The sequence below is a fragment of the Leptonychotes weddellii genome, chromosome 9, assembly GCF_054177405.1.
Source record: "Leptonychotes weddellii isolate Sample4059 chromosome 9, ASM5417740v2, whole genome shotgun sequence".
NCBI lineage: Eukaryota > Metazoa > Chordata > Mammalia > Carnivora > Phocidae > Leptonychotes > Leptonychotes weddellii.
Window position 1 is genome coordinate 56,490,225 of NC_138377.1, and position 25,914 is coordinate 56,516,138.

The 25,914-nt window shown below is 40.6% G+C and overlaps 2 protein-coding genes across 8 annotated transcripts in view; one reads left to right on the forward strand and one right to left on the reverse strand.

Moving 5' to 3' along the window:
- The window catches only part of SPTSSA (serine palmitoyltransferase small subunit A), a 975,882-nt gene that overhangs the window by 726,825 nt on the left and 223,143 nt on the right, over window positions 1–25,914 (forward strand). The gene's annotated exons all lie outside the window — the stretch shown is intronic.
- The window catches only part of NPAS3 (neuronal PAS domain protein 3), an 813,063-nt gene that overhangs the window by 215,442 nt on the left and 571,707 nt on the right, over window positions 1–25,914 (reverse strand). For all 6 annotated transcript variants that reach the window (XM_081830630.1, XM_081830629.1, XM_081830627.1 and 3 more), the window contains one exon: window positions 16,932–17,021. In XM_081830630.1, coding sequence (XP_081686756.1) covers window positions 16,932–17,021 — 90 coding nt within the window. The remainder of the gene's footprint in view (window positions 1–16,931; window positions 17,022–25,914) is intronic.

Sequence of the window (25,914 nt, forward strand, 5' to 3'; positions counted from 1 at the left end):
AGACCTTCCCCTCTTTCCACGGACCAAAGGCCCTATCACGGTCTGCATCTGGCCACTAAGAATAAGCCACATGTGAAAGATACACAGTATGCCTCACAAACCTCAGGAAGCAGAGCAAGAGATTTGGGAAGAATGGGTTGATATTTTTTATACTGGTAACCTGAAGAGCTATGAGTGATTCCCAGTACAACTCTTTGTAAAAGTAAACAGGCATCAGAGGTGTCAGAAAAAAACGGAGCCCTTGTTTATCATCAGGGAATTGCTTTCCTTCGGCTGTGCTGTATTTTCAGTTGAAGAACACCTTTTCCAAAATGTTACTTGATGCCAGGCTAAATGTGAGTGTACCAACCGAAAGTTTTCACCAGCTACTGGATCTTGACTCATATGGCAACCAGCAAATCTTAACCTCATGGCTTTGGTCTTGTAAATTGAAGGGCTTAGGCTCAGCTGACACTTTTTTTTGTTTGTTTAAGGAAGATTAATTTGAAACTTATATTCCCCCAACCCATTTGGCCATCCATCCCCACACATCTTATAATGGGAGAGACTCAGAAGGGGCTGAGCTAAGGCTTTATTTTTCTGCGAAATTCCTCTGAGGGCCTGCTCTCTGCTGTTTATTTGAATAAACATGGCGTGGTGATGCAAGTGACTTCAAGTGAAAGACACTCGGGGGTGGGGTAAGAAGGCTCACTAGTGGCAGGAGATGTTGAATGCCATGTTTCACTCTAGATTTGTATTACAAGCAGAGGGCATTTTCAAGTGGCCCTTTCTGATCATTGTGTTAAAAAAAAAAGAGAGGTGAATAAAGGTGAACATTTGAGACTTGGACTAAGCTCCTGCAGGCAGGGATATTTCAATTTTTTGCTTTATTTATTGAGATCTCCCTCCCGTTTACTTAATGTACAGAGCCAAGTTATTTTGCACTGCCACCACGCAGGAGCTTTTTAAATGACTCAGGGAAGTATAGCTTTCATTTAGGTTTGTGCCCTCCAGTCTGTTTATACTGGTCGATACACTTGTCTGAAAAATATAATGGATTAGCACATCATTCAACAAGCTAGTCAGAAGGCAAGCTCAAGGCGACAGACACCAAAAAGTAAATTACAGTCAGTAGTAGGCCTAGGCCATGCCTAGAGCTGGGAAACATCGTATCAGCACAAAACCTGTATTCTCTGAGAATGGTGGTAGAACTGAAAGGGATGAAAAATTTACACTCAAATATAATAAAACAATCAGCTCTACAAATTCATATGGTACTATAAACTGTGTGGTTTATGACACGGAAGGCAAGGGGAATCTGGCTCTCACGACCACCCCACACATTATAGCCTCAGCTGGAAACAGACAGGGACGGCATTTGTTTCATTTAATAGGCCCACTTTTGCAAGCAGGCATATATCATGGCTTACTTTACACATTCCATTTAAAGATCTGCAAAATGACAGTTTGCCACAGATTGGTACTCGGCAAACCAAGGGTTAAGGTGGGCTATAAGGGGTGCGGGGGCAGGGGGGGACTAACAGTAACATATTTATTCCTTCTTAATCTCCACTCCCTCTCCTTATTTCCTTTAATTCTATTCTCTTTCTCAAGAAACAAAGCAGGATTGAGACACGTTCTCCAGATTTTCAATTTATATTTTCTATATCACCTACTCTGACGTGAACCAAATCATCACTATGGTAGATGTAAGAAGTCTAGTTACAATTATTAAACAGCTTTCTATTTTATAACCAGTGACAATTAAAAACAACAATTAGAAATGGATTTTAAAAGCCCAGAAGCTTTTTTTTTTTTCCATCATGAAATAAACTTCCAACAACAAAACAAACAAATCACTTCCCTCACCAAGAGCTCAGAGAAGGACAGTAATGTTCTCAGACCTCGTACCTCCACGAGATGTTATTTTTACCAATCATGTACGGATCGGATGGAGAAACAGATGAGCAGAACAGGAATGTGGGAGCCTCAGTATTCAGAGAGAATGTTAAAGACCATTGGAAAACCTACAAAGTCAAAGAGAGACTTACAAAATCACCCGTCATATGGGCTTCTCATATGTGATTTAAGGGAAACAGAAAAGGAAGCAAAGATGGGATTTCAAAGTTAAAAATATAACAGAAAATCCTTCTCCATTTTTTTTCCTTTCTATACAAATTATCAGATGTTAGTAGGAGGAGTCATGAATACAACCCCTGAATCTTGGCTTCTTATATTCTTGGTGGAGCTCATCATCAATCACCAGTGGAATCCTCAGAGCTAGCAAACCACACTGGTACCTAACAAGCTACATTAAATGGTGCTAGTTCATTGCACAAGGTACTGGCCCACAACTGAATCCATTCTCCCTCCAGAATGTCCTAGGATTTGGGGCTCATGGGTGATACCACCATCAGGTTTGACAGAAAAGGGAGTTAGTTACCCTGGCCTTGGCCTATGACTGGCCTTTCCTGCTTTGATCTTTCTTTACAGTTGGCATCACTGGTATTTCCTATCTCTGTTGGTTGCACCTCTGTGTGGATGGACCAAAGCTGATCAATCCCAGCAAAAGCAACTACATAGTCTTTTTCTGGCTTCATCTTTACCCAGTGAGCAACACCATGAATTCCTCTGAAACTGATCTCTCTCCTTCCCCACCTCTACCTCTAAACTCCATTCTGGAACTTTTCTCCAGCAGAAAAGCAAGAAATAGTCCTCTTTATTTCTCAGGTTCATGGTCTTCACACTACTAAGCTTATCCTTTTGAGATCAGAGTCCAAAGATTATCCCTCTTTTGAATCTTTAATGTATCTTTTCTACATGTCCAACTTCTCAACCTAATGTTAAAGTCACCTAAGCTTAAAAACGAGATCTATCAACTCTGTGTCTCCTCAAGGTACTTTGTACCTTCCCCTTCCCCTACTGCTTGGAAGAGAGGCTAACACAACTAAATGCATTTGTACCTCTCATTCAACAACCTACTGCATTCTGCTTTCAGCTTTCATGGTGTTGGCGATGACATTCACATCTCTAGCAATCTCCTAACCGAGGGATGCAATGGCTTTTCCCAGTCCTCCGAGTATCCTAACTTTCAGACATGCGATCACATCCTTTCTGAAAAATGTCTTTTTCTTTGACCTTCCTAATGACAACCTCCAGGTTCTTCTCCAGGGAAGAGCCTCTGCAGGTCACTTCCTGATCATTTGTACATCATTTTATAGACTACCTTCTCTTCCTCTGCCTGTCTGTAAACTGGGATCTTCTCAGAATTGCTTTCCCAATGGTCCCTACTCCCTCCTTCTTGAACTGCAAATTCAAGAGCCTTCATAATCTCATCTACCTCTTTTGGGTACAGGTAGAATGTATATGCTAAACACTTCTCGACCTGTAACTTTAAACCCATTGTCTCCAGCTCTAAACCCTATTTACCCAACAGATGTCCTACAAGTTTCTCAAATGCCACATGTCTAAATTGGAACGAAGCTTTAGAAATGCACTTCCTCCCTGCTTTCCCCAACATCTGATCAATCACCAAGGCATTGATCTTATCCGAAAAAGGCCTCTGAAATCTATCCCCTTCTCTTTATTTCCATTGCTATGCTCTATTGTGATTTGTTTTTTATCTCTTCCTTGGCATTTATCGGTCTTTTAATTGGAAGATGCCATCTATCTTCTTCTTCTTTTTTTTTTTGCCTGAATAATTTCTTTTTTTCCTGAAGCACAGACCTACTATTTCACTTTTCTCTTTAAAACATTTTATGGCTCCCCCGGGTTTAAAGGAAAAAGTCCAATTTCCTCGGTGTCCTAGAACACCCTTTCCAATCTGGCCCTGTCCTCACCTTCCAGACTCATCTCTTGCCACAAGAAATGACTTTGCAAATATGCCTCCCTTTGCCTGGAATACCACCTTCCGCTTTTCCATGTGGAAAATGCCCATCAAGGCCTGACCTAAAAATCACTTTTGGGGGGCAAGTCATTTTCAAACTTCTCCAGGCAGTTAGTCAACCTCATTCTCTGTTCCCGTGGTCTGTAGTGCATCTCTTTATTGTAACCTCTGACATTCATTATTCATTAAAATATTTGCCATCGACTATCTACAGGTCACTGCAAGTTGGTTGCCGTGCCTATGGCATCTTGGGGACACAGGGTCCTTGAAGGCAGGAACTATGCCAGATAACATCAGTTTTTAGCACAGTTTTGGACACTTGCAGGTCACTTGGCATTAGCTGAATGCTGGCATGAATGAATACACATTAAATGTGTGGCAAATGGCACGGGTCTCCTGAGTTTAGACCCTTATTATTGATTACGGGCCCTGCTACTGAATCCTGGAATATTTCTAATACTGTTGGACATCAGAATTTTTTGACAGATCTACGTAACTTGACCGATGTCTTCTGAAGTTCATTTGTATACAGTGGCATTGTGAGAATAACTATTTTATGGTTCTGAGCAGGATACTTAATTGCTCCATGTCTCAGTCTCTCTTAACCCATAAACCTGGAATCTTTCTACTTGTTAATTACCTAAAACTTTCCATAGGCAGCTGTCAATAACGGTTAACAGTGAGTGCTTTGGAGTAAAGTGGGATGGGTTTAAATGCAAGTTCTGCCACTTCCTAGATGTATGACCTTGGGCATGCTGTTTTACCTCTCCGAGCCTCTGTTTTCTTATCTACAAAATAGGGATAGTGGTTATGGTTAGGATTATAAACTTTAATCATAGGAAAGTGCTTAAAACAATGCCTGGCGCCTGGTGAGGGCTTTATAAATGTTACTTATAATCGTTGTTCATTGTGAAGCTATAAATATGAGCAGAGAAGGCCCACAGAGTGATACAAAAGCTTCTTCACAGAGAAGGCACCAGGAGCACACAAGTCAATCATACAGATAATAATGGCTCAGAATTATTTAGACTTCTACACATTTTCAGTGCTTTCATACTTTTTAGATCCTCAGACACCCCCTAGGAAAGGTTTGGGAAACGTAATAAATATGAATTGACTATGTTTAAATGCCTAGAGTCAATAAAAGCAGTATTCATCCTCAAAAATGAAACACTCTTGTTAAAAAGAAAGTCAGTGTGTCCTTTGAATTGGCCCAGAATAAAAGGGTAACGGCGAGGTATCCGGGAGAACTACAGTTATTGACATCACTGACCTATAAACATATCCCCTTCAGCATGATATACAGCACTTCAGCACCCTTGTTTTTCTATAATTGCTATTACCAAAGCCTTTCAATTTCAAGTGCTCAAATGAGAGCAATTCATATTTCAGATAATCTGCCAACGAGGAAAACTAATTTCAAAATATTTGATCATAAAAGTTGTCCTCAGCTTCAACAGAGATAATTTAGTCAAATAATATCAGATAATCTGAGAGCCGTCTTAGCAGGAAATTGCTCCATCTACGCAGCCTCCATTTGCACTTATATAAATGTACTGAAAGTGTAGGAGACTTTGACAGCCTGCCATATGTGATTTCATTCCATAACCTACCTACTTTACCATCAAAAGTTATATCCTTTGAAGCATTGCCAGAATTATTTTACCCCAGTAGATATGCTAGATGTGCCCTTTAAAAGCCATATTATTTCTTTCCTCTCTGACTAGTTCAGGGTAGCATCTGCTCAACTAAATTCCTTTGAAGGTTAAAAATAAAATAGCCTACTTCTTCCAGGCTCCCCTCCTCCACCCCTACCCTAGAGCTGAGGAGAAAATGTCCAGTGTTGAATGAACTGCAGAGAGCACATGTTTTAAAGAAGAAGGAGCCTGAGAAATCGCCCCTTCATTTCACACTTAAGAAAAATTAAGATCCGGGCTTCTGGAAGGTCACTGGCCTGATTAGCAGCCGAGGCAAGACCAGAACCTGGTGTCCTGGATCTCAGGCCAGAACGCCTTCTCTAACGACCGAATGGCTATTTCGGCCATGGTGTTTTCATTTTATAAACAGAAAACGAACGCTTGGGATTTCGTCTCCGGGAAAACATTTGCTTTTTAGAAACAGTCATACTTGGCACTCCCTCTCCTCAGTGCTGCTGACAGTTGCAGTCAGTTATTACACTGTTGTGACTTGGAAGCTGATGCCCCCAAACAGATCAGAATTAGTAACATCGTGATTCAGGATTGTCTCTTTTCCCCTCAGTTTGCTAATCTATGCTTCTTTTATAATTATTTTAAAAGGCACTATCTGATTTCCCGAGCACCGCCCCAGGTGTTCTCGGTGATAATGAATGGATAAACATATCATCCAGTGTCACGGAGCAGTTGTGACATTTTAGAAATATCTTCAGTTCAACTCTTCTAATTTCAATGTATGTTACACCCAAGGTTGCAGGCCTGTGTTTTTACTAAAGAGCTGAATGAGTCCCAGTAATTGCATGATTTACTTGTCTGCTCAAGTGAAAAGGTTTTGAAATGTAGTGAAATGGCACAGTCGTTTCCTGGTCTTTGCAAACCCTGCAATGTCAATTTTAATTAATGAACTGGAAAAATTACATTTTTTCTTTTCTTTCTTTTTTTTTTTTTTTTTTTAATTTCAGGGAACTGGTTCCCAGTCTCACCTCTTATTTTCCTCTAATTTGCAACTTCTGTCCTGAGGGATGTGCAGACTTTTGTCATTCCTACAGACAGGCAGACAGGACATCACAAGCATGCTAAACCTCTGGTGAACAGAGGCTCTAAGTGATCCTGGCCAACTAGAGTGCGTGGTCTGATCGTCCGGACCGGGGGGTTGCAAATAACACTCCTATTACACTGGGCGACTGAGGTTGATACCCATACTTGCTATGAATGGTGAGCCCTGCTTGCTCTTAAAAAGTGGTCTGCCAACAGCATCTCATCTTCCACAGAGTCATTTTTGATGGATCTTAAAGTGGAATGCCTCTGAACACTTCAATTTTTGTGCCTCTCTCTTTCCTTTACTGCCACCCCCCCCCCACCCACCGTTTTGATTCCATCAAGTAGATAATGATTCTTTGCCTAGATACTTAAAAGCAAGAAAGAAACTCACCGCTTACAGGAGCACCTTGCAATACAAATAATTTTTGTCATTTAGCAATTTTGCTAGCCTCAACATTTCTTAAAAGCAAGCAAGCCTGTACAGTTCATGGGAAAGAACCAGAACTGGCTAATGCTACCATTCCTGTTTTCTGGAAACATTTCTCGGCGTTTCTCCTATGTACAGACAAGTACATTCTGCGCAGGTATTTTTTAAGCTCCCCCAAGTATCAAGTTTAACAATTAGGGACTTTGATGAACCAGATCTAAGCATCTAATAAAGTACAGTAGGAACAAACACCCAGAAGTCCAGCCAGACTACAGAGCGATAATAAAAATCAGAGGTTCACGTATGTGTTTACGCTCCTTAAAGCCTTAGCTCTTTCCTAATCGAGGCAATCTTCTATTGTTTCCCTGGCAAAGCATTACTAAAAGGCACTGCCTGTGGTTCTAAAGCAAGGCTCTTACTGGGCAGAGAGGCCAAAAGGGAGGGGGCTGCTTGATACACAGCTTGCTTCTCCAAAATGTAGAAGAAAAACTAAATGGAATGTATGGTTCGTTCCCTGAATTCAAGCACTGCATTACTGACAGAATTCTGAGATCTACGAAATGCCACACCTGGCGCCCAGGTATTTTTTGTCCCCTCTGCCAAGGGCCTGAACTTGCCCTGAAAAAATCCAATCCCAAACCGCTTTTTTCTTTCCCAGGGAAAAGTTCCTCGTGTTCTCGAAAAGTTTGCCTAGTTAATGAAAGTAATAGATTTCATCGGCCAGCATATTACAAATTAACAGCATCAGAGGAAGTTTTGGTTGGTAACTTTACAGCGGTAGGAGGCTGAAAGGGGAGGAGACCTGGTTTGTTGTTTTAGTGAATCATTTCGGAAATTATTTCTATCAGTACACAAAAGTGCAGTAGGCATAAAAAGCCAAATGAGAAAGAAAGCAATTTATACATTCCTATGCGTATACAGGCACGTACATCAAAAAGATGTTCTAAATCATTGGAACAATTGCTATCAGTCTCTTTAAAAATGACTATTTAGGAAAAAGCGATTGCATCTTTGGACTGTCATCCAAAGGGGACCGAGGGAATAAGAAGGATAAAAGCCACAGGGCATTTGTTGTCTAAAACTGGCATCGATTTTCAGGCTATCAGCCTAGTTCTAGAACTTATGCAAAAACCTAAAGTCAATTTCCTTATTATATTCCAACTGAAATTATCACTGAAATTGTTGCCATGTTACCCCTGTCATGAAAACCATGTCTTCTTCTGTAAGAGCTAAAACCCAATATAGATTGAATGTGTGTGTGTAGAAATGAAATTTGGATTTCACATGAATTTAACGATTCTGTGACCTCCTCCCCAAGAGGTCAAGTTATTTCTTATTCTTCATATGAGCAGTGTGCCTTCGCTCATCACTCTCACAGGGTCCGGGCTAAGTGAGGAAGGATAGCTGGTTTAGGTGTAGAGGTATTATTTGGCATACATTGCCTATGTAAGCACCACATTATAGACAGAAATTATCTTTACTTTCCAACTTTGCATAATAAAATAAGCCATTAAATTAATACCATATAGAAAATACTGCTTGTCAGGCAAAGAAATGTACATTGCTTTCCAGAAAACTGGGGCTATTACATTGCCAACGCCTGCATGAATAATACATGGGTTAATTCAGAAAAACACCACTTCATTATTTAAAAATGAATAAATTACAGACTTAGAATGATGACTAAATTTTCTTCTCCATCTTACTTTTGCTCAGCACTCTACTTTAAAAGCAAGAGTGAAAATACCATTTCATCCACACACATAAAACAAGCCCGCTCCTCAAAAAGTACTGTTTTCTGCCTCTACATTTCCCAAGCCCATAAAATGAAGACCCTTCATTTTCTTTTTTTTCTCTTGATCCTATTACCTCCAGAAATTAAGAAGCCATGGACAAGGTCTTCAAATAATACATGTGAAGATGGTGAGCCCGTGGCTTATTGTCTTGTGATGCTATGATACAGTCTAACTAGACAAGCCCCTTTGCAGACAGGACTTTCTGTGTTTTAGTCTCAGTGCCTGGTAAAATACGTTCAAAGGAATAAATAAGAAGAATGTAATTCTCATGTATGTGGATGCAGCTTTCCTTCATTTTCTTCCAGAGATTTTGGTTTACTCGGAAGGCCTGTTAAAAAAAATCGGTCCCCTTAGGGGACTGATGAATGCACGGAAGAGAGAAAGAAATGCTCCAGTAGTAAGAAATTAATTTCGAGTTAAAATAACTAAAACATCCCCATGCAGTGCGTTTAGGCTGAGCAGAAAGTGACAGCCAGCAGACTATTCTACCGATTTCTAATGCTGGAAATTCGGATGGCATTTACTAGCATAACCTTTCAACTCTGAGCACATCAATAGAGGCCGACAGTGGCTTGAAATATGATTCCTTGCAGATAGCATATCCTCATTCATCTGACTGTGCCACTCTGTGCACGACTGCACAAACAGCGTCTCACCCACTTCTGAGAGGACACTAATAAAAAAGGCATCAATTTTCAGCTCTAGTACTACTGTGATCTCTTTATATGTTCGACATCCAACATTAAATTAAAATGCTGTTATAAATCCTACTTTCTGAATCTGGAATGAGTGTTGGGTTTTTGTCGCATGAGACTGCAGCAAATCTTGTCAAAAGCAAGGAAGCACGTCTTGTTCACTCAGAATTAATGTTGTGGATGAAAGAAGGAGGTAAAAGGGGTTGAATATGGTGAACCGAGGATGTCAAAGCCAGTGGGGACCGTAGCTGGAGGGTGCCAAACCAGGCAGGGTATTTGCTGCTTTCAAGAAGTGGCTAATCAAGAACTCTAATTACCAGCGACAAGCCGTGTAGCAGGAAGAGCACTGATACGTAGACAGGCATGCGCGCACGCGCGCACACACCTCCATATATATCAACAGAAAAATTTTAGGCATAAAAAATGGTCAATTAGTCCTCTCCGGCAGAAAAAATATTTTGTCAACACCAGTGGTCTTGGGGAAACCTCACGGATTACATCGAATCCCTACAGCAGATGCTGCCACTGGGATGCAAAGCCCAATGGTGCAGGGGGACGCGTGATCTGCTTAGGTCAGGATTACATAATTTTAAAGTAACGAGAGAAACACCTCGGATCCCTGGAGGGTGAGGAAACAACATTATGAAAAACTAAAGGGTGTGGATTCAAACAGTTTCAGAAGCTTTCTGTGTCAAGACCAGAGGGGAGAGAATAAAGACAACAACAACAAAAAACCCCAAAAAACCCACAAAACAACAAAAACATAAACAAAAACAAAAACCCAAAACCTTGCAAGTGCAAGGAAAAAGAAACCAGCTAGCTTTTTCCATTTTTGCTAAAGATGGGAAAGCACCACAGGGGAACATTAGGGAATTTTCCTCCTCTTTCTGATAAAAAGGTCCCTGCTAATGTAAGTTCTCACCGGGAACTCTGTGACCTAAAAGGTAAGAAGATGGCTTCAACAAAGATACGGAGCGCAGAGCTGCTGTGTTCTGCCTGGCTCATTCATAATTATGGATGAAATAAAGAGGCGTGTTTGCCTATTTGGGAGGCTGGGGTAGAAGGAAAAGGGGGAAGAATGAGCAGTTCAATATCTGGATCGAACAGAGGAACTTTTTCCCCTAACGATCCTGCCGGGAGGAACCTTGACATGCACAAAGTCAGAACGTAGACACAGTTGCCCTGGTGAGAACGATAAGGTCACCCGTGGGATTGCTGAGATTATCTCTGTCAAGCACTCGGACAGCATGCAGTCAAATGATGCATCATGCAGTCATTTTCGGGGGGGAAAAAATCAATTTCTTCACCAGGTCGCTATTTGCTTTTCAAAGTGCCCTTGTAGGCCTTCACCACCAAGCATTTATCAATTTAAATGTTGTAAATTGATAATGTGCCACTGGGCCTTGTACTGTTTCTGAATTATTTTGATACTTATATTTTCTCAATAGTCTCTAAACCCTCAGAGCTTCCACATTCAAAAGGGCATTTTTCTTTGTTACACCAAGAAGTGATGAACTTTTTATGATTAGTACAGGAGAAAAATGCAGACTTGCTGGGAGAGAAAAAAAAAACACAAGCTGCGGAAAATTACACATTTTTCTTTTTCTTTATTTAAGTTGAGGTATGTCCACTTGAAGCCTTTAGCGGGTGGGGGGGTCACAGAGCAATATTTGGAGGGCTACATGTATTCCTTTATTCAAGGAACCCCAGTTATCTTAGTATTGCCTAAAATTAGAACACCAACTGAAAAAAAAAAAAACGCTAAATAACACGTGGCCGCATTATTATAAGCCTTGTGCTGTGTTGAAATAATATCTTTTTTGTCTTTATATTCCAGCTATCTAGGATGTGATGATGCCAAACAAGAGCAATAACTTGTAAGGAAAGCTAATGTCTTCCTTTTTTCACCCTACTAAAGCTATATATATATAGATAGATAGATAGATCTATATATATATCTTTTACAAGCATGGAAGCAAGAATATTAACCACATACTAACCTCAACTTGATTTGCATTGAAAAATGTGGAACGGAAGGGTTGAGGGTGCACTTTGGAAAAGCAAAAGAAAGACATGGCAGTTGCAAAGCATCTTTAACCTCCAGTGATTTATTGGCCCCGGGCCAAGTTATCAGGGGAATCTAATTCTTCTTTATTATTCAAATAAACCACACTTGGCACCATGGTTCCCTTTCAGAATAGCTTCACAAATAGACTGAGCTCTGTCATTTATTTGACCTTGTACTTGTATGCTGTAGCTGTAATTTTATTTGCCATTCTATATAGCAAATGCAGAGAAATCTAAAATATGGAGATGAACAACAACAGGATGGGGAAAGGAGTTGATGGTAAATATATCTGCATGGCTTTAAAAAAAAAAGACTAAATTTAAAACAATCATTTACCCCTTTTCACCTTCACCTCTTATTAGCCCTTCTATCTGCGACCACCCTGCCCCTTTCAGCAAGCTGCCTTGAGACAAGCCAATTTGTAAGCTTGTCTGCCACTACCTTCTGGCTGGCTTATGACAACAAGGACGTATCTTCCACCAGGATGGGGACTGGGTGAGAAGTGACTCAGGCAAGCTAGTACTGGGGGCAGGTGGGGGGAGATTGGGGAAGCATCTCCTGAGAGTGGTTAGCTGGCTGCAGGGTGTTTTCTAATGATACCACAGTGTAAAAATCTGTTAATTTCCCAGTTTGCTCTAGATCCCATTTTGTTTTATTTTTTTAAAGATTTTACTTATTTATTTGACAGAGAGAGACAGCGCGAGAAAGAACACAAACAGGAGGAGTGGGAGAGGGAGAAGCAGGCTTCCCGCTGAGCAGGGAGCCCGACGTGGGGCTCGATCCCAGGACCCTGGGACCACGACCCGAGCCGAAGGCAGATGCTTAACGACTGAGCCACCCAGGTGCCCCTAGATCCCGTTTTATTTTAAATAAGACTCTATGTTAAATTGAAAACATTTTGCTGGCACAGGTGTGCATCGGAATCATCGTCTCTCACCCCACTTTCAAGGAAAAATGTTTTTAAAAAAATACGAGTCCTTTTTTATCCTTTGATTAACTGAGACCCATGTCCTCTGACTCCAACAACCATATTGTTAAACTTCTCATCAGTATTTAAGAGAAAATGCAGGATTTGTGTATGGATGAGGGAAAGCTGATTTATAAAAGCACATAAACCATCAAGCTAGTCAATGCTATTATAAGGCCTGGATGTCAGAAAATCACTCTCAGAATGATCTTTGGCACACCAACATCTGGAGGGAGGGGGGAGAGTCACCTGTCTGCTTATGAGATTTGCAAAATGTGCGTTCATATTTGTTATATGGTCAACACAGCCTTGCTCTGAATGTGAACTTCAATGGAAGCAAATCAATTATGTCATAATTCACATATTAGCCCCTACAGAAATTGTATTTGAGATTTTCATACTTCAGTCCCAGAAAAACTTTGCTTTCCTTAAGAAGCAATGCTTCCTTATTTTTTGATGAATAGCTGTATTTCCCTTTTTGCTTTGGTTATCAGGGAGCTCACAGCTAAATGTGAAGCTTTATCAGACTATTTATATCCGTTCTTAGAGCCTATTGTGTTCTCCTACTATGTGGTAACAAATGATTTACTTTTGCCTTTTTCCTTATACCCTAGCTATATTTTGCCATTATTTTTTATTATATACATTTATGTAAACTAATTCTTTTGTGGAAACAGGAGGGTATAAGCCAATGAATGACTATTTCTCTATGTCCTGTATCAAACTAGACATTTTTTTATTTATCATATAAAGTGTCTTTTGGATCCTTTGGTGATTATGCCACTTACACCCTGGAAGAGATTTCTTAAAATCTGTCTATGTATCATTACTGTATTTTTAGTACTAGGGAATACACTGTTTTCTTTATTCATTTTCACTTATGCTTATTCCATGATGGCTACAGAGTAGAGTTAGTTTTTAGCAGCTCTGAATGCTGTCATCACGTATTAGAAGGCATTTAATCCCCACACAAACCAAACTCAGCCTTGATATTTGGGGCTCTTTCTTTAAGATAAGGTTCAACAATGAGTAACTGGGAATCATCTTTAACTAGGGAAGCAAGTCAACACTGTGTATTTCTATAACCTGAAACCACATCTTGGATGTTGAGTTAAATATATATCTCTGGCAAAGTCAAAAGGGCTGCCCAAGGAGGTTTGAACATCATCACAAATCCCTTCATTCCCATCATCTTGACAATATGAAAATACTTCAGAGAGAATAACCGCCACACATACGCACTGGACACCAAGAGCTGTTAAACTCAACAGAGAGTAGAGGAGAAATCCATTCTGGCTGTCTCTATATTCACACCATACAACAGAGCTCAGTAAAAGTTTCTCTACTTAGTTTTCTCATGAGTCAAAATATCATCCTAATTCTTTCCTGAACATAAGCCACTTTAAAGCCACCATATTTATTTACATGTTGAAGGGAAGTAAAACTGAGGAAGGAATATTTTGAGAGTTACAAATGCAGATATAACTACGTTCTAACGAACTGACAGGCTCGGATTATTCCTCAACAATTTCACTGGGTAAATCTTTGATGATAGTTATGTTTTGTCTTTATTTAATGAAATTATTTAAAAAAGGAACTGAGGAACCATAATTTCATAGACTCCTTATCTCTGTCTAGAATTTGATGGAATAACTTGAGCCAAAGTTGCAGGACACAGAGTGTTTGGTTTGCATTCAATTAAGGGTGTGTGTGTGTGTGTGTGTAAAAGATTAAGTATGTACTTAATTGAATAACTTTGAGCACATTTTACATAGCATGTCACCCATGGGGACCCCAAGCCCCGACAACTGCAAGAGGACACTGAAGAAACTTGAAAAGAGTTAAGTGTGGAGTATCCCATTAGGACTTAGAATGTAACATTCACTGGGCTGGAAATCCTCTCCCAGAGTTTTGGCATCGATTTTTTTCCTTCTCATTCTTTAGGCATTTAAAAACATACCACACTCTTACTGGATTATTTTCACGTTAACCCGGAAGTACTCTTAAACTTTAGTTTTGAATGCTAAACACCTACATCAGCGTATGCAAACATCATTTCTTAGTGACTTACCCTTCATCACTTCCAAATGAAGACCTCTGTACCTCGTAGTTTCTACCTGCATGTTCCACATTGCTGACGACACTGAACACATCTACCATGGAGGGTATAAATACACTGGGGCCAGTGTCTGCTTCCGGGCAAGTCAAGATGCTGACTATTGATACACACTTTAAAAGCCATCACATAAAATAGCAGGGAATGACTGCACAGAAGGTGCCAGTTACTGTCCCATGTCTACACAGCTGCTTTATTCTGCAGAAACCTCAATTACGGTCTCAGATTTTAGGAAAAGATTGACTTAATGTTACAGTAGAAAAGCAGTGAAATACACTGCTTTTAAGGAGAAACCAGCACAGGGTTAAAGCCAAATTTTTCTTGAACAGATGATATTTCAGATGGCCACACTATTCCAGATGCATCAATTTCCTTGAAAATCCAATCCATATATGTGCATATGCTGTGCTGGCAGGAGGACTGACTGAAATGGCCAAAACCCAAGAGCTAATATTCTTTTGGCCAGAATAATGCAATTATTATTTTCCTAGCTATCAGTCTAAGCATACAGAGCCATCTGTTATGCAAAGCAAACATACACATCTCAATTACAGAAAATGCAGTTGCCTTGACAGAATTTGGATTACACCACTAACCAGGGCTGTAAAATGTGTTTTGAGCTAGTATATAATGGATGCTTTTCAGGAGTTCCCTAATTAGCATTTACCTGCTTAAACTAATTATTCATCCTTCTTCTTCACTGGCTTATTAAACTTTGTTGGATACTCTGCGTAAAACAGATGAATATGGGCATTGCCGAACAACAAACAGTGGTGTTTCCAGTTCTGAACAGTATGAACGAACATGGTGGCGTGCCCATGAGAGCCAAACTGGAGATTCTCAAAACTCGTGTCCCAAATAGATGAAGACAAGGACTAAAATCTACAAAAGGCTATTACAAAACCAGAGATTTCAACAAGAGGCAAGAAATGCCAATAGTGAGTTAACAATAGCCCAGTTTCTATCATTTGGTTTGCTAAAACCCACATAAAATGGAATTACTCTATAAACTATAACCAATAGCTTGTGTGTTCTTCAAGGAAGAATTAATGGACCCTAGCTTGGATTCTCAACAGTAAATAATCAAATTTGGCAGTGTTTCCCCTCCTACTCCAACCCTCCTCAAATGCCAAATATTTTTCTTTATTATTTCCCAGTGTCTTTCTTGATTTAGCTATTACCAAGCAAACTCACTAACAGCCAAAATGTTCTAGCCGTGCCGGATGCCTCCTTAGAGTGGTGCCAACTTTCGGAAGCAATGAGTCTGGGGTGGGTCTTGTTTAAGAGGAGAGAGACAAATCTTATCTCCATCTTTAGCTCCAAGGGGCAAGTGAATGAGAAGTAGATTATCCAACTTGGCAGATCATCACATACATACAAAATCCCTCCCACCGGGGCTGTGTTTTCCTCATGCCAAACCACCAGATGAAAAGGGTCAAACTCCACCAATCACCTGTATGGGCACAGATATCCAGATGTTCAGCATTTTTACGGAAAAAAAAAAACCCACATCTAGATAATTAGTGGAATTGCAAACTTTTCTTCAGGGGATTTTGGCATTCTGTAGATGCAGCCTGTGTCCCAGACTCTGACGGAAGTAAAATTTGTGTATTCCAGGGGAATCTCAAGACCTAACATCTAGGATTTTGTCCCTTGTCCCAGCTGCCTCCATCTTCTTTTCTTCCAACCTCTGACAGACACGTGTGAATAATTAAACCACACGTAATGAAAGGCGCTCTTATTTTATGAAATTGTCTTTCAGCATTGGGAAGCATTTGCAAAGGCAGCAAAATAGATCCTTGCTGGAACCCTCCCTGCAACACATTTTAATGGTCTATTTCAGCATTTCTTGACTCCAAATGGCTCCCTGTCATTGTGTCAGCTCCCAGGATAATGCAGGGTACTCCATAAACATCCAGTAATAGGACACATGGGAAGCACTATTAGTGTGTCCCTCTCCTACTGGGCACAGAGGTTTCAAAGTTCAAAACAACTGAGGGAAGAAACTTCATTTGTTCTCAATGAATTAATAATGATCCTTGGGGGGGAGAGGGGGACTAAAGTTTTAGAGCACAAGTTTATTCTGAACGTTCCGAATGGACAGAATTTTCTCACTGACTTTGTGAGAAGAGCCAGGTAGACCCATTAAAGAATAAATTTGATAATTCATGCCGAACCAAATACCCGCTGAAGAAGGAAAAGCACAAGGCAGAAGGAGCCTTCACAATCACCGTCAAGAATCTAAATTGTTGTTTTACTTACTTGTGAGAGGCCTAGGTAGATGGAGACGGTTTCAGAAATGTACAAAAATTTTCCTTCTTGATTTAGTGCAAATACAAAGCCATCCAGGGACTGCAGAAAAAAATAAATATATAATTAAGTTAATAAACATATGATGGAGATTTAATTAATAGGGCATGTGATACAAAGCAACACATACTGAATTCAAGACTGTTTTTCTTCATGGCCAACAAAAGTCCTAAGATATTCTACCATTGCCCTGTAAGTGAACAAACAAAAGGTCTGAATGAAGACTACGAGCTTTCCTTTATTTCAGGGACTTCCTATGTCTCCGTCATTTTGACCAATATACATCATATTCATGTACAAAATCAGGTCATAATGATTTTATGAGCTGTTGACTTTATTTTTTTGGATTCAGTAGGTTAAAAGATTAAATCAGCCAGATTCTCCATTAAATAGCTGAACAGGAATGGAAATTGCAGTGAAACGAGAGGGAAAAAAAAAAGGGTCCCTTTATGAAGAGCAAGTAAAATCACCACTTGAGCTACTGTGGACATCAATAATTTGCTAATTAATAAAGGATTATACCCTTCTCACTTCCAGTGCCTATTGTGGTAGAACAAATAGGAAAAGTCAATACATTATGGGTGAATGATTATAGGCCGAAACCTTACAAACTGTAATCCTTTTTTGCAAAACTCTATGCTCAAGTTTTATTGTGATAGATCTAGATTCTATTACAGCTCCTGAAATGGAAACAAAAGAAGGGGGTGGGGAGAGAAGGAAGCTATGCATCATCTGTAACTCCTGAAACCTTTGTCCACTTTCCAAATGGAGGGTTGCGTTGTCAGTTTGATGAGTGGTGTCAATCATCATGGACTCCAACTGCAATGTACCACTCAAATGGAGAGTACCTTTGTTTCAAGTTCTTGCAATTCAAGTGCATTTTATACCCTCCATCCTTATGTCTTTTGTTTCGCTTTATGTATTTATCTTTAACCAGGTAGGTGGCCCAAGTACTGCTTTGCGCGGGAAAAGATGTTTCAAAGAGTAGTGGTTTTTACAAAGGCTGTGAGGTTGGAAAAACAGGAAACCCACATTGGGAACAAGGCATGTGGTAACACTCAATTAATGACATAATTCTTAAGTACGGAAAGGTGGAAGTAGCATGTAAAATTCAGGTAGAAACATGGACTGTCTCAAATCTCAGCAATAATCTCAGTTGCCTAAAATACTGAAATAAAATACTGAACTTTTTTTTTGAGCTCTAAAAGTATATATGAAATAGATATATTTATGTATTATATTTATGTATGTACATGGGAATATATATATATTTGGATTCCATTATACACACACACACACACACACACACGACATTTGGATTCCATGCTTCCTGACCCATTTTCAGAGCTCCACTGGTCAGAGACTGTGGGTAGCACCCAACTTCCTCCTCTGATTAGGTGTGTTCCAAAAACATTTCAAAAGTCACTTTACAGGATGACATTACAAATTACATGATAGACAAGCTTTTGGTCAGGACATCGTCCATTTATTAAGCAATACGTGCTAAGCAGTCTGCATGTGTTATCTCTTTTAATTCTCACAGTATAATTTGAGGTGATTATATTATTATCTACATTTTATAAACAAGGAAATTGAGGCTTAGTGAAGGCAGGCGACATGCCTGTCTCCGGTTAGTGATGGAGTTAGGATTTGAACTGTGACAGTGAGAATTAATGACAGTATTGCCTCCACTAAAAACAAAAGTTCTCTGATTGATATGTGTAAATTAATGGAAAGAAATGGTCACAGAATTTCTGAAGTTAAACTGTACTAACATGTGGCCTATGACTTAAAAATCGTCACTTGATTTTGAATGATTTGTTTAGATGACAGAATCCCACTGTTAGGAGACAGATAGGAAGTGGGATGACAAGAGAGTTCACAAGTCACTCCCACAAGAGGTTAACTTGTCACCTTGCTATGTAATCTCTCTCCTGGAATCAGCTATGGGACAGGGAACAAAATACTGCTTAGTGGACTCCTTCCCTTTGACCAAACTACCACCCCCTCTGGAGCCTGGTGAGATGTAACCTTTCAAGCTTGGAGTGTGGCCCAGTGGAATCTCACTTTGAACCAGTGCAGAGGGACAGATGTTTCTTCTGTGGATTTTGGGAACGATCCTGTTTCAACATGTCTTTACCTCACACAAGAGATCTCCTGAGGATGACTTATGAAGATTAAGACCCTCCCCGCTACTCCTTTAAGTCTTCCCCACGGACAGGTCTTCTACTCAACCCAATGGCCATGCCCTGGAACACAGTCAGAGAGAGCTGTGTGAGCCATCTTCTCAAACCTTACAGTGCTGCTGTCAGATGAGAGAGACAGAGAGAGAGGAGACAGGAGAAGCTTTTATGGGGACACATGACAACTGAAAGGCTGACTCAGAGAAGAAAGGACTGATGGAGCTGGCAGAGAGATAACCTCTTGTCCTCCAAACCCTCATTTTACCGGTGAGGAAACTGAGACAGACAGAGGTTCAGTGCTTGGACCAGATCATTCGGTCAGCTGGTGGCAAAGCTAGGATTAAATCTGCTGCCCCCCAGTGATACTGTTAAAGCATTTATGACATTGTATGGACCTGACTGGCTTATTCAACTCCCAAGGAGACTGAATTTCTCAACAGCGGGTGATGTCTTATTCATCTTTATCTGGCCAACACCTAACAACCGCTCAAATAAGACTTAGTAACTTGCGGTTCTACCTCCAAGCCCCATGCCCCTTCCCCTAGATCACATATGCTAGAATGACTGAGAGGGATGGAGATTATCTTCTGCAAGAGTCCTGGTCATGAAGCCCTTAGAGGATTTGCACACTCTGATGCCACAGATGTCTGACACAGCCTGGGATATCTCCTAACATTTGCAAGACCAGAGTCAGACTAGATTCTTTTTTTTTTTTTTTTTAAGATTTTATTTATTTGCGAGAGAGAGAATGAGAGACAGAGAGCATGAGAGGGAGGAGGGTCAGAGGGAGAAGCAGACTCCCTGCTGAGCAGGCAGCCCGATGTGGGACTCGATCCCGGGACTCCAGGATCATGACCTGAGCCGAAGGCAGTCCCTTAACCAACTGAGCCACCCAGGCGCCCCAGACTAGATTCTTCTGTAGTTCTCCAAAACACCTACTGCAGGGCATTTGCCAGCCATACACATCCTTTCCATTCTCACTGAAAGGGATCGTGATTTCGTAATGTTAGGTTCGTATCTCTTGTATTTACTAAAACAGTAGAGGATGTTTGGGCATGATAGCAAGGAAAAAAAAATTTCTGGAGGCAAAACATCTGACGGTATTAAGCAACACTGATCTAAGAACTGGCCAGTTTTGTTTGGCAAAGCAGAGGCTCCGACACATGTTCCAATTTCCTGGTGAGATTAAAATGAGTCTATGTCTACATGACACAAAGCATCCAGTCAATTCAATTAAAAATAACAGCCAATTTGGTGTGGGAAGAACACAACTCGTCAGATTAGTTGTTTGTCATCACAGAGGTAAAAAACAAAACAAAACAAAAACAACAAAAAACTAAATGAAACAAAACAAAGAAAACCTGGTTAGCCATATTTTTTACCTTTATATTTATCACATCATTATATCGACAGTGTGAGATGACTGTCCCAAACTCAGATCTGATCACCTTTCAAATAAGGCAATGGGGTATGAACTTGTGTCAGCAGCGGACTGGCAAGGCTGCCCTTCACACGGCCATTGCCTTCTGCTTGAGGGTCATCCCTGTCCACAGTTAGCTCTGTTCTGCTGCTTAGGGAAGTTTTAAGAGCAGCATCGATATTGGTTTTATGTGTGTGTCTTAGTCTTAAAAGGTGGCGGGAGGAAGGCAACATCCAATCCGTTAGTCTTGGGAACCAAAGGTGATTAATCTGAAAGTTCTGTGGAACTTTTAAAAATTCAGATTCAAGAAAGCTACTACATTCCAAGCTTTTTCAATCACTGCGGGCTACTTTTTAATTTTTTTTTTTTTTAACTGCCCACTGTTTTCAACAGGCGCCAATTAAGATTCTGGGGTCAAAGGGTTAATTACATCTCCTTACTCACTATGTAGAATTTTCTGATTATTAACTAAGGTTGGATTAAGATGAAAAAGAACCTACACAAATGTTAATGCTAGTCCCTCCTTGAGAAGATTTATTATAAAGCCACGCTGAAATCTATCTGCTTTCCTCAAAGCAGATGGAGAACAAAATCTTAGAAGAAACAGTAAAACAGACATTTTAAAGGCATGCTAGTATCTGATTTATCAAGACAGTTTTCTTATTACTAAAACCAGTTCTTAGCCATCCTGACAGGGCTGATAGGAGACTTCCTTTGTCACATCCTGGTAAGTCTATGAGGTACACATACAGGAGGGAGGCTTGGATGCACAAGTCAGGGGCTACAGCATCTCTGAATAATAATGCCTGTAATTATAATTTATATCCCCTGACATCCGTGTAACATATAAAGTATAAGACACAGTTTCTTAACCCCAAAAGCTGAGGGCCTCTACCAGTATTTGTCAAATGATGAGGTTATTTCCTTGCAGGGTATGAAACTAACTATAGCTTCATGATTGAAGGTACACTAATGTTTAATGCATTGTGCTAAATGGATTTATATTTGTCAAAGTAGTTTTGTCTCAGCTTCCTTTTTTTTTTTTTCCCTGCATATCCCACTGCAGCCAAATCTCACAGAGTGAGATCTTGACCATGGTGCCCTTATGGGGTAATTCTCATGTATATAACCACTCTGAGATTAGCGGTTCTTTCTTCCACATTCCAATGCAGAAGAGGAAAAAAAAAATCACCCCAAACTCTTTTCCTATGACCTCACTCCAGTTAGAGTGAAGAATTACCAGTAGGCTAGGTTATTTTAATGACAGATTATTTTAAACTAAGCCTTCACCATCTGTTCCGCCCACTAATTATGAATGCAAAAGGAACATATTTCACAATTACATCAGTAAAAAAGTAAGATACACGTGATTTAAATGCATGCATGTGCTCCATGTCCAATGCACCGTGCATCTGTGATGTTCTTCTAATTCAGGCTTAGACTATGCAGAAAATACCGAGCCCTGAGAGAGGACAGTTTCTAACGCACCCAACTTTCTCCCCAAACCCAGGGTTTTTCATTGTTATGACAAAATCCTGTTAGAGCAGGAACAGAACACGGATGTCAGCACAAGGCTTTTGCAAGCCATGAAATAAGAGTATTTTATAACTGCTGAGACATCTTTGCTGTTCATAAGGAGAGGCTGTATGAGAAAATTTCTTCTGCTCTCTGAGCAATGGGTTAGCATTGGAAACGGGGGAGGCTGCTCTGGAACCATGCCTCCATCATCATGAAAGAAGCTGAGTGAATAAGCCAAGCACAGAAGAAGCCTGGCCTAAAGAGTGAGGACAGGGCTTCAATACCTATCTTTCCACTCTGTTCTGGCAGCAGATAAAAGAGCTAGAAAGACAAAAATGTTTCTTAAATTTTTTGGCCTTTGGATACAATAACACTTTGACAGAGCTCATTAAAATGCCATATTGCCCTCTGATTGCACTCAGGAGGTGATGCTAGACTGCTCACGCACACACATGTAGACTCGCAGCAACTTCAAGGAGCCTGGGACGAAGCCCAGAAGTGCCCACATGTATCTGTTTATGGGGAAGAAAAAGTTTCCCAAATTTTGTCCTTGCAATCTGAGTTTTAACAATCAAGCACTGTCCAGAAACAAAAGCTTTATTTTTAGAGGTAGGAATCTAAGTCAAGTATATTTTCTCAAAGTAGATGAAAACAGACATCAAAGGTTTGGGCTTTAACTCTTAGGAATCTTCCAGAGCTTTCTGGCTCCCATGTCTCTTCCTCTGCCCCCTCCCCACCAGTACGAGTCAATAACATGAGGACTAGCACAGTTTCATGTCATTATCATGTACCCAAAGACACGTTTCCCCATCACAGCCAAATTAGATTCATTCAGTCCCATCTGAGCATTTTCCCAATAAAAAAGAATTCTAGAACAACAAACGTTGGTGCCTCAAAATGCCTCTCCTAAGAGTTTCCTAAAATACATATATCTAAACATCTTAGGTGAGAAAACAGTGCAGAGAGGCACAGACGGCCTCTCTTCGTTCTTAGCGGAGAGTTACCAGAATAAAAGGAGAGATGTTGAGCTAGTGAAATGTTAAAACATGAAAAGAACAAAGACATCTGCTTTCTGAGCAAGGAGATCAGGTTTGGCTTCTGCTCATTAAAATTCCATTTTGTGGAAGCCGTGTATCAAAGTGCTGACCTTTTTTTCTCTGGGATGCTAGTTCAAGCCTTGCATCCAGCCCTTGAGGGATGTAGATTTCTTGATTTGAACATCCAGCCCAATGGACAACAGGCTCCGGTATAAGGACAGGGTGCAGCATTTGAGGGAATCGCACGTGTCTGTGTCTCTGAGCCCTCGGGGGCAGCGCGCGGACCCCACATTATCTGTTGCTTGTCTTGGGAGACTGGCACTCCACGAGGCTGTCGGTGCCCATGTGCTGCTCACCAGCTCCTTTCGCCTGAGGGAGAGGATTCTCACTAGTTATGCTAAGGCACAGATATTCACTGGCACATTAAAACGTCTCCTTCCTGTGTATGTGGTATACTAACTTACTGAAAGCCAGGAGCTAATTCCTTATTGTGCATCTTTCCCTTTTAATTCAGGGTTCTCTTTCAAGTTAACGGAAGACTCTCATGCCAGTGGGAGTAATATAAAGAGTACATTGTACTAGTCCTGAAAAGCCAAAAAATGTCACTGCTTTGCTTTGGCTACTCATTGGAGCTTGGTCAAACACAGGGTTCCAGGTGTACTGCAAGTTGTCGGGATTATACAAAACAGTACAGAGATGAGATCATAATTTTTTTTTTAATTAATTTATTTACTGGTGGGGAGCAGAGGGAGAGGGAGAATCCTCAAGCAGACTCCCCGCTGAGCATGGAGCCCAGTGCAGGGATCGAGCTCATGACCCCTAGGTTATGAATTGAGCCAAAACCAAGAGTCAGATGCTTAATGACTGCACCACCCTGGTGCCCCTAGATAGGTATTATTTAATCCTACTTTATGGATAAGGAAGCTGAAGCCCAGAGAAATTAAGTACACTGCTCAATGTCACCCATCAGTATGTGGTAGATCTAAGAAAGAAGGATCCCTCTTTTTCCTCCTGATGCTAGGACTACCTGCTGGGCACTGTAGTTGTTTCATACCCCATCAAAGCTGCTCAAAATCTGTGCTTCCTCCAGCATTTCTTTCCCCATAAGAGATTCTCATGTTCCTACTGTTTAAGCGTGATGCTTTCAGAAAACAACTGTTGAGTGCTCACTACGCATTGGGCTTGTACCAACTGAGGTTTCACAAAGCTGAGCAAGGACCCAACTCACAAGCTTCTTCCTTTTCTCTTCTTTTTTCTTTTCCTTTTCTCTTTTCCCTTCTTTTTCCCTCCTTCCTTCCTTCCTTCCTTCCTTCCCTCCCTCCCTCCCTCCTAGATTTTATTTTTATTTATTTGACAGAGAGAGAGAGAAAGAGAGAGAGGGCGTGCACAAACAGTGGTAGCAGGAGAAGGAGAAGCAGGCTCTCCGCCGAGCAGGGAGCCCGATGCGGGGTCAGATGCCAGGACCCTGGGATCATGACCTGAGGCTGAGGGCAGCCGCCTAACCGACTAAGCCACCCAGGCACCTCCACCAGCTGCTTTCTTAAAGAAAAATCATCTGTGGGATCTGAGACTAAGCAAATGAGCAGAGTTGGAAATTAACTTTATAAAACAAAAAGCTGCAGGGCAAAGGCAGTTTCCAGCTTAGGATATACTCTGTATGAGGTGGGGATCCCTGTCCATTATCACTAAGCTCCATACCTGTCATATGCTGTCTTTGATTTAGAAAAGGCAGGGATTGAGGAAATTTGTATTTTTTCTGCATTACTAAGGTATAATTGACAAATGAAATTGTGAGATATTTAAAGTATACATTGTGATGATTCGCTATACACACACATGGGATTCCTCCCATCTAGTTAATGAACATATCCATCAGCTCGCATTTTTATCTTTTTGGAATTTGTGAATGTACAGTCAAGAGACTGCTAGACCTCAAGGAAATTCTCATGTGTTGGAGGAAGGGGCTAATGCCTAAAAGGAGAGAAGGGACACCACGGTTAATAAAAAATTGCTAGGAGAACCACACTTCCCAGCAGCAATGGCCAGGACAAGCCTTGAGCACACACACCTGTGGGCCACGGGGCTGGCCAGCACAATGAGCCCATTTACTAGCCCAAAGTTTTTCATTGACACTTAGGGCTTTTTCCTTCTTCTTCTGGCATATCATGTACTATTTTATGTCGAAGTATACTATTTTATGTAAGATGACTTTACAGAAATTTATTTTGCAATCATGTTTGCTTGGAAGTACATCCTCGATAATAACAAGGTAGACCCATATTGCTATTTCTCTTACGGCTGATTATGACCGAACCTGACTGTTTAACTGGGCAGTGGGTAACTTTAAAAAATAGGCTCCTTAAGAGAAAATAATAAAAGCTTTGTTCGTGTATTCCTTTAGGTAAGGAGTTTGTGTCCGGGGTAGTAACAGTGATTAAAGAACCCTATAATGAATTTAGCAGATTAAAAGACCATTTAGAGACCTCGGATATTAATCTGATGTATTCATATGAGTTTCATTTCAGGAAACATTTATTGGTATCTCTAGGGAAGAGGTATTAAAAACATTTGTACCGAAAGGAACTTGGTTGTCACAAATATAGTTGCAATGGACTGAATTATATCCCTCCCAAATTTATATGTTGATACCCTAACCCCCAAGGTGACTGTATCTGAAGACTGGGCTTTTAGGAGATAATTAGAATTAAATGAGGGCATAGGGGTTGGATTCCAATCCAATAGGACTGATAGCCTTACAAGAAGAGAAAGAGAGAGTT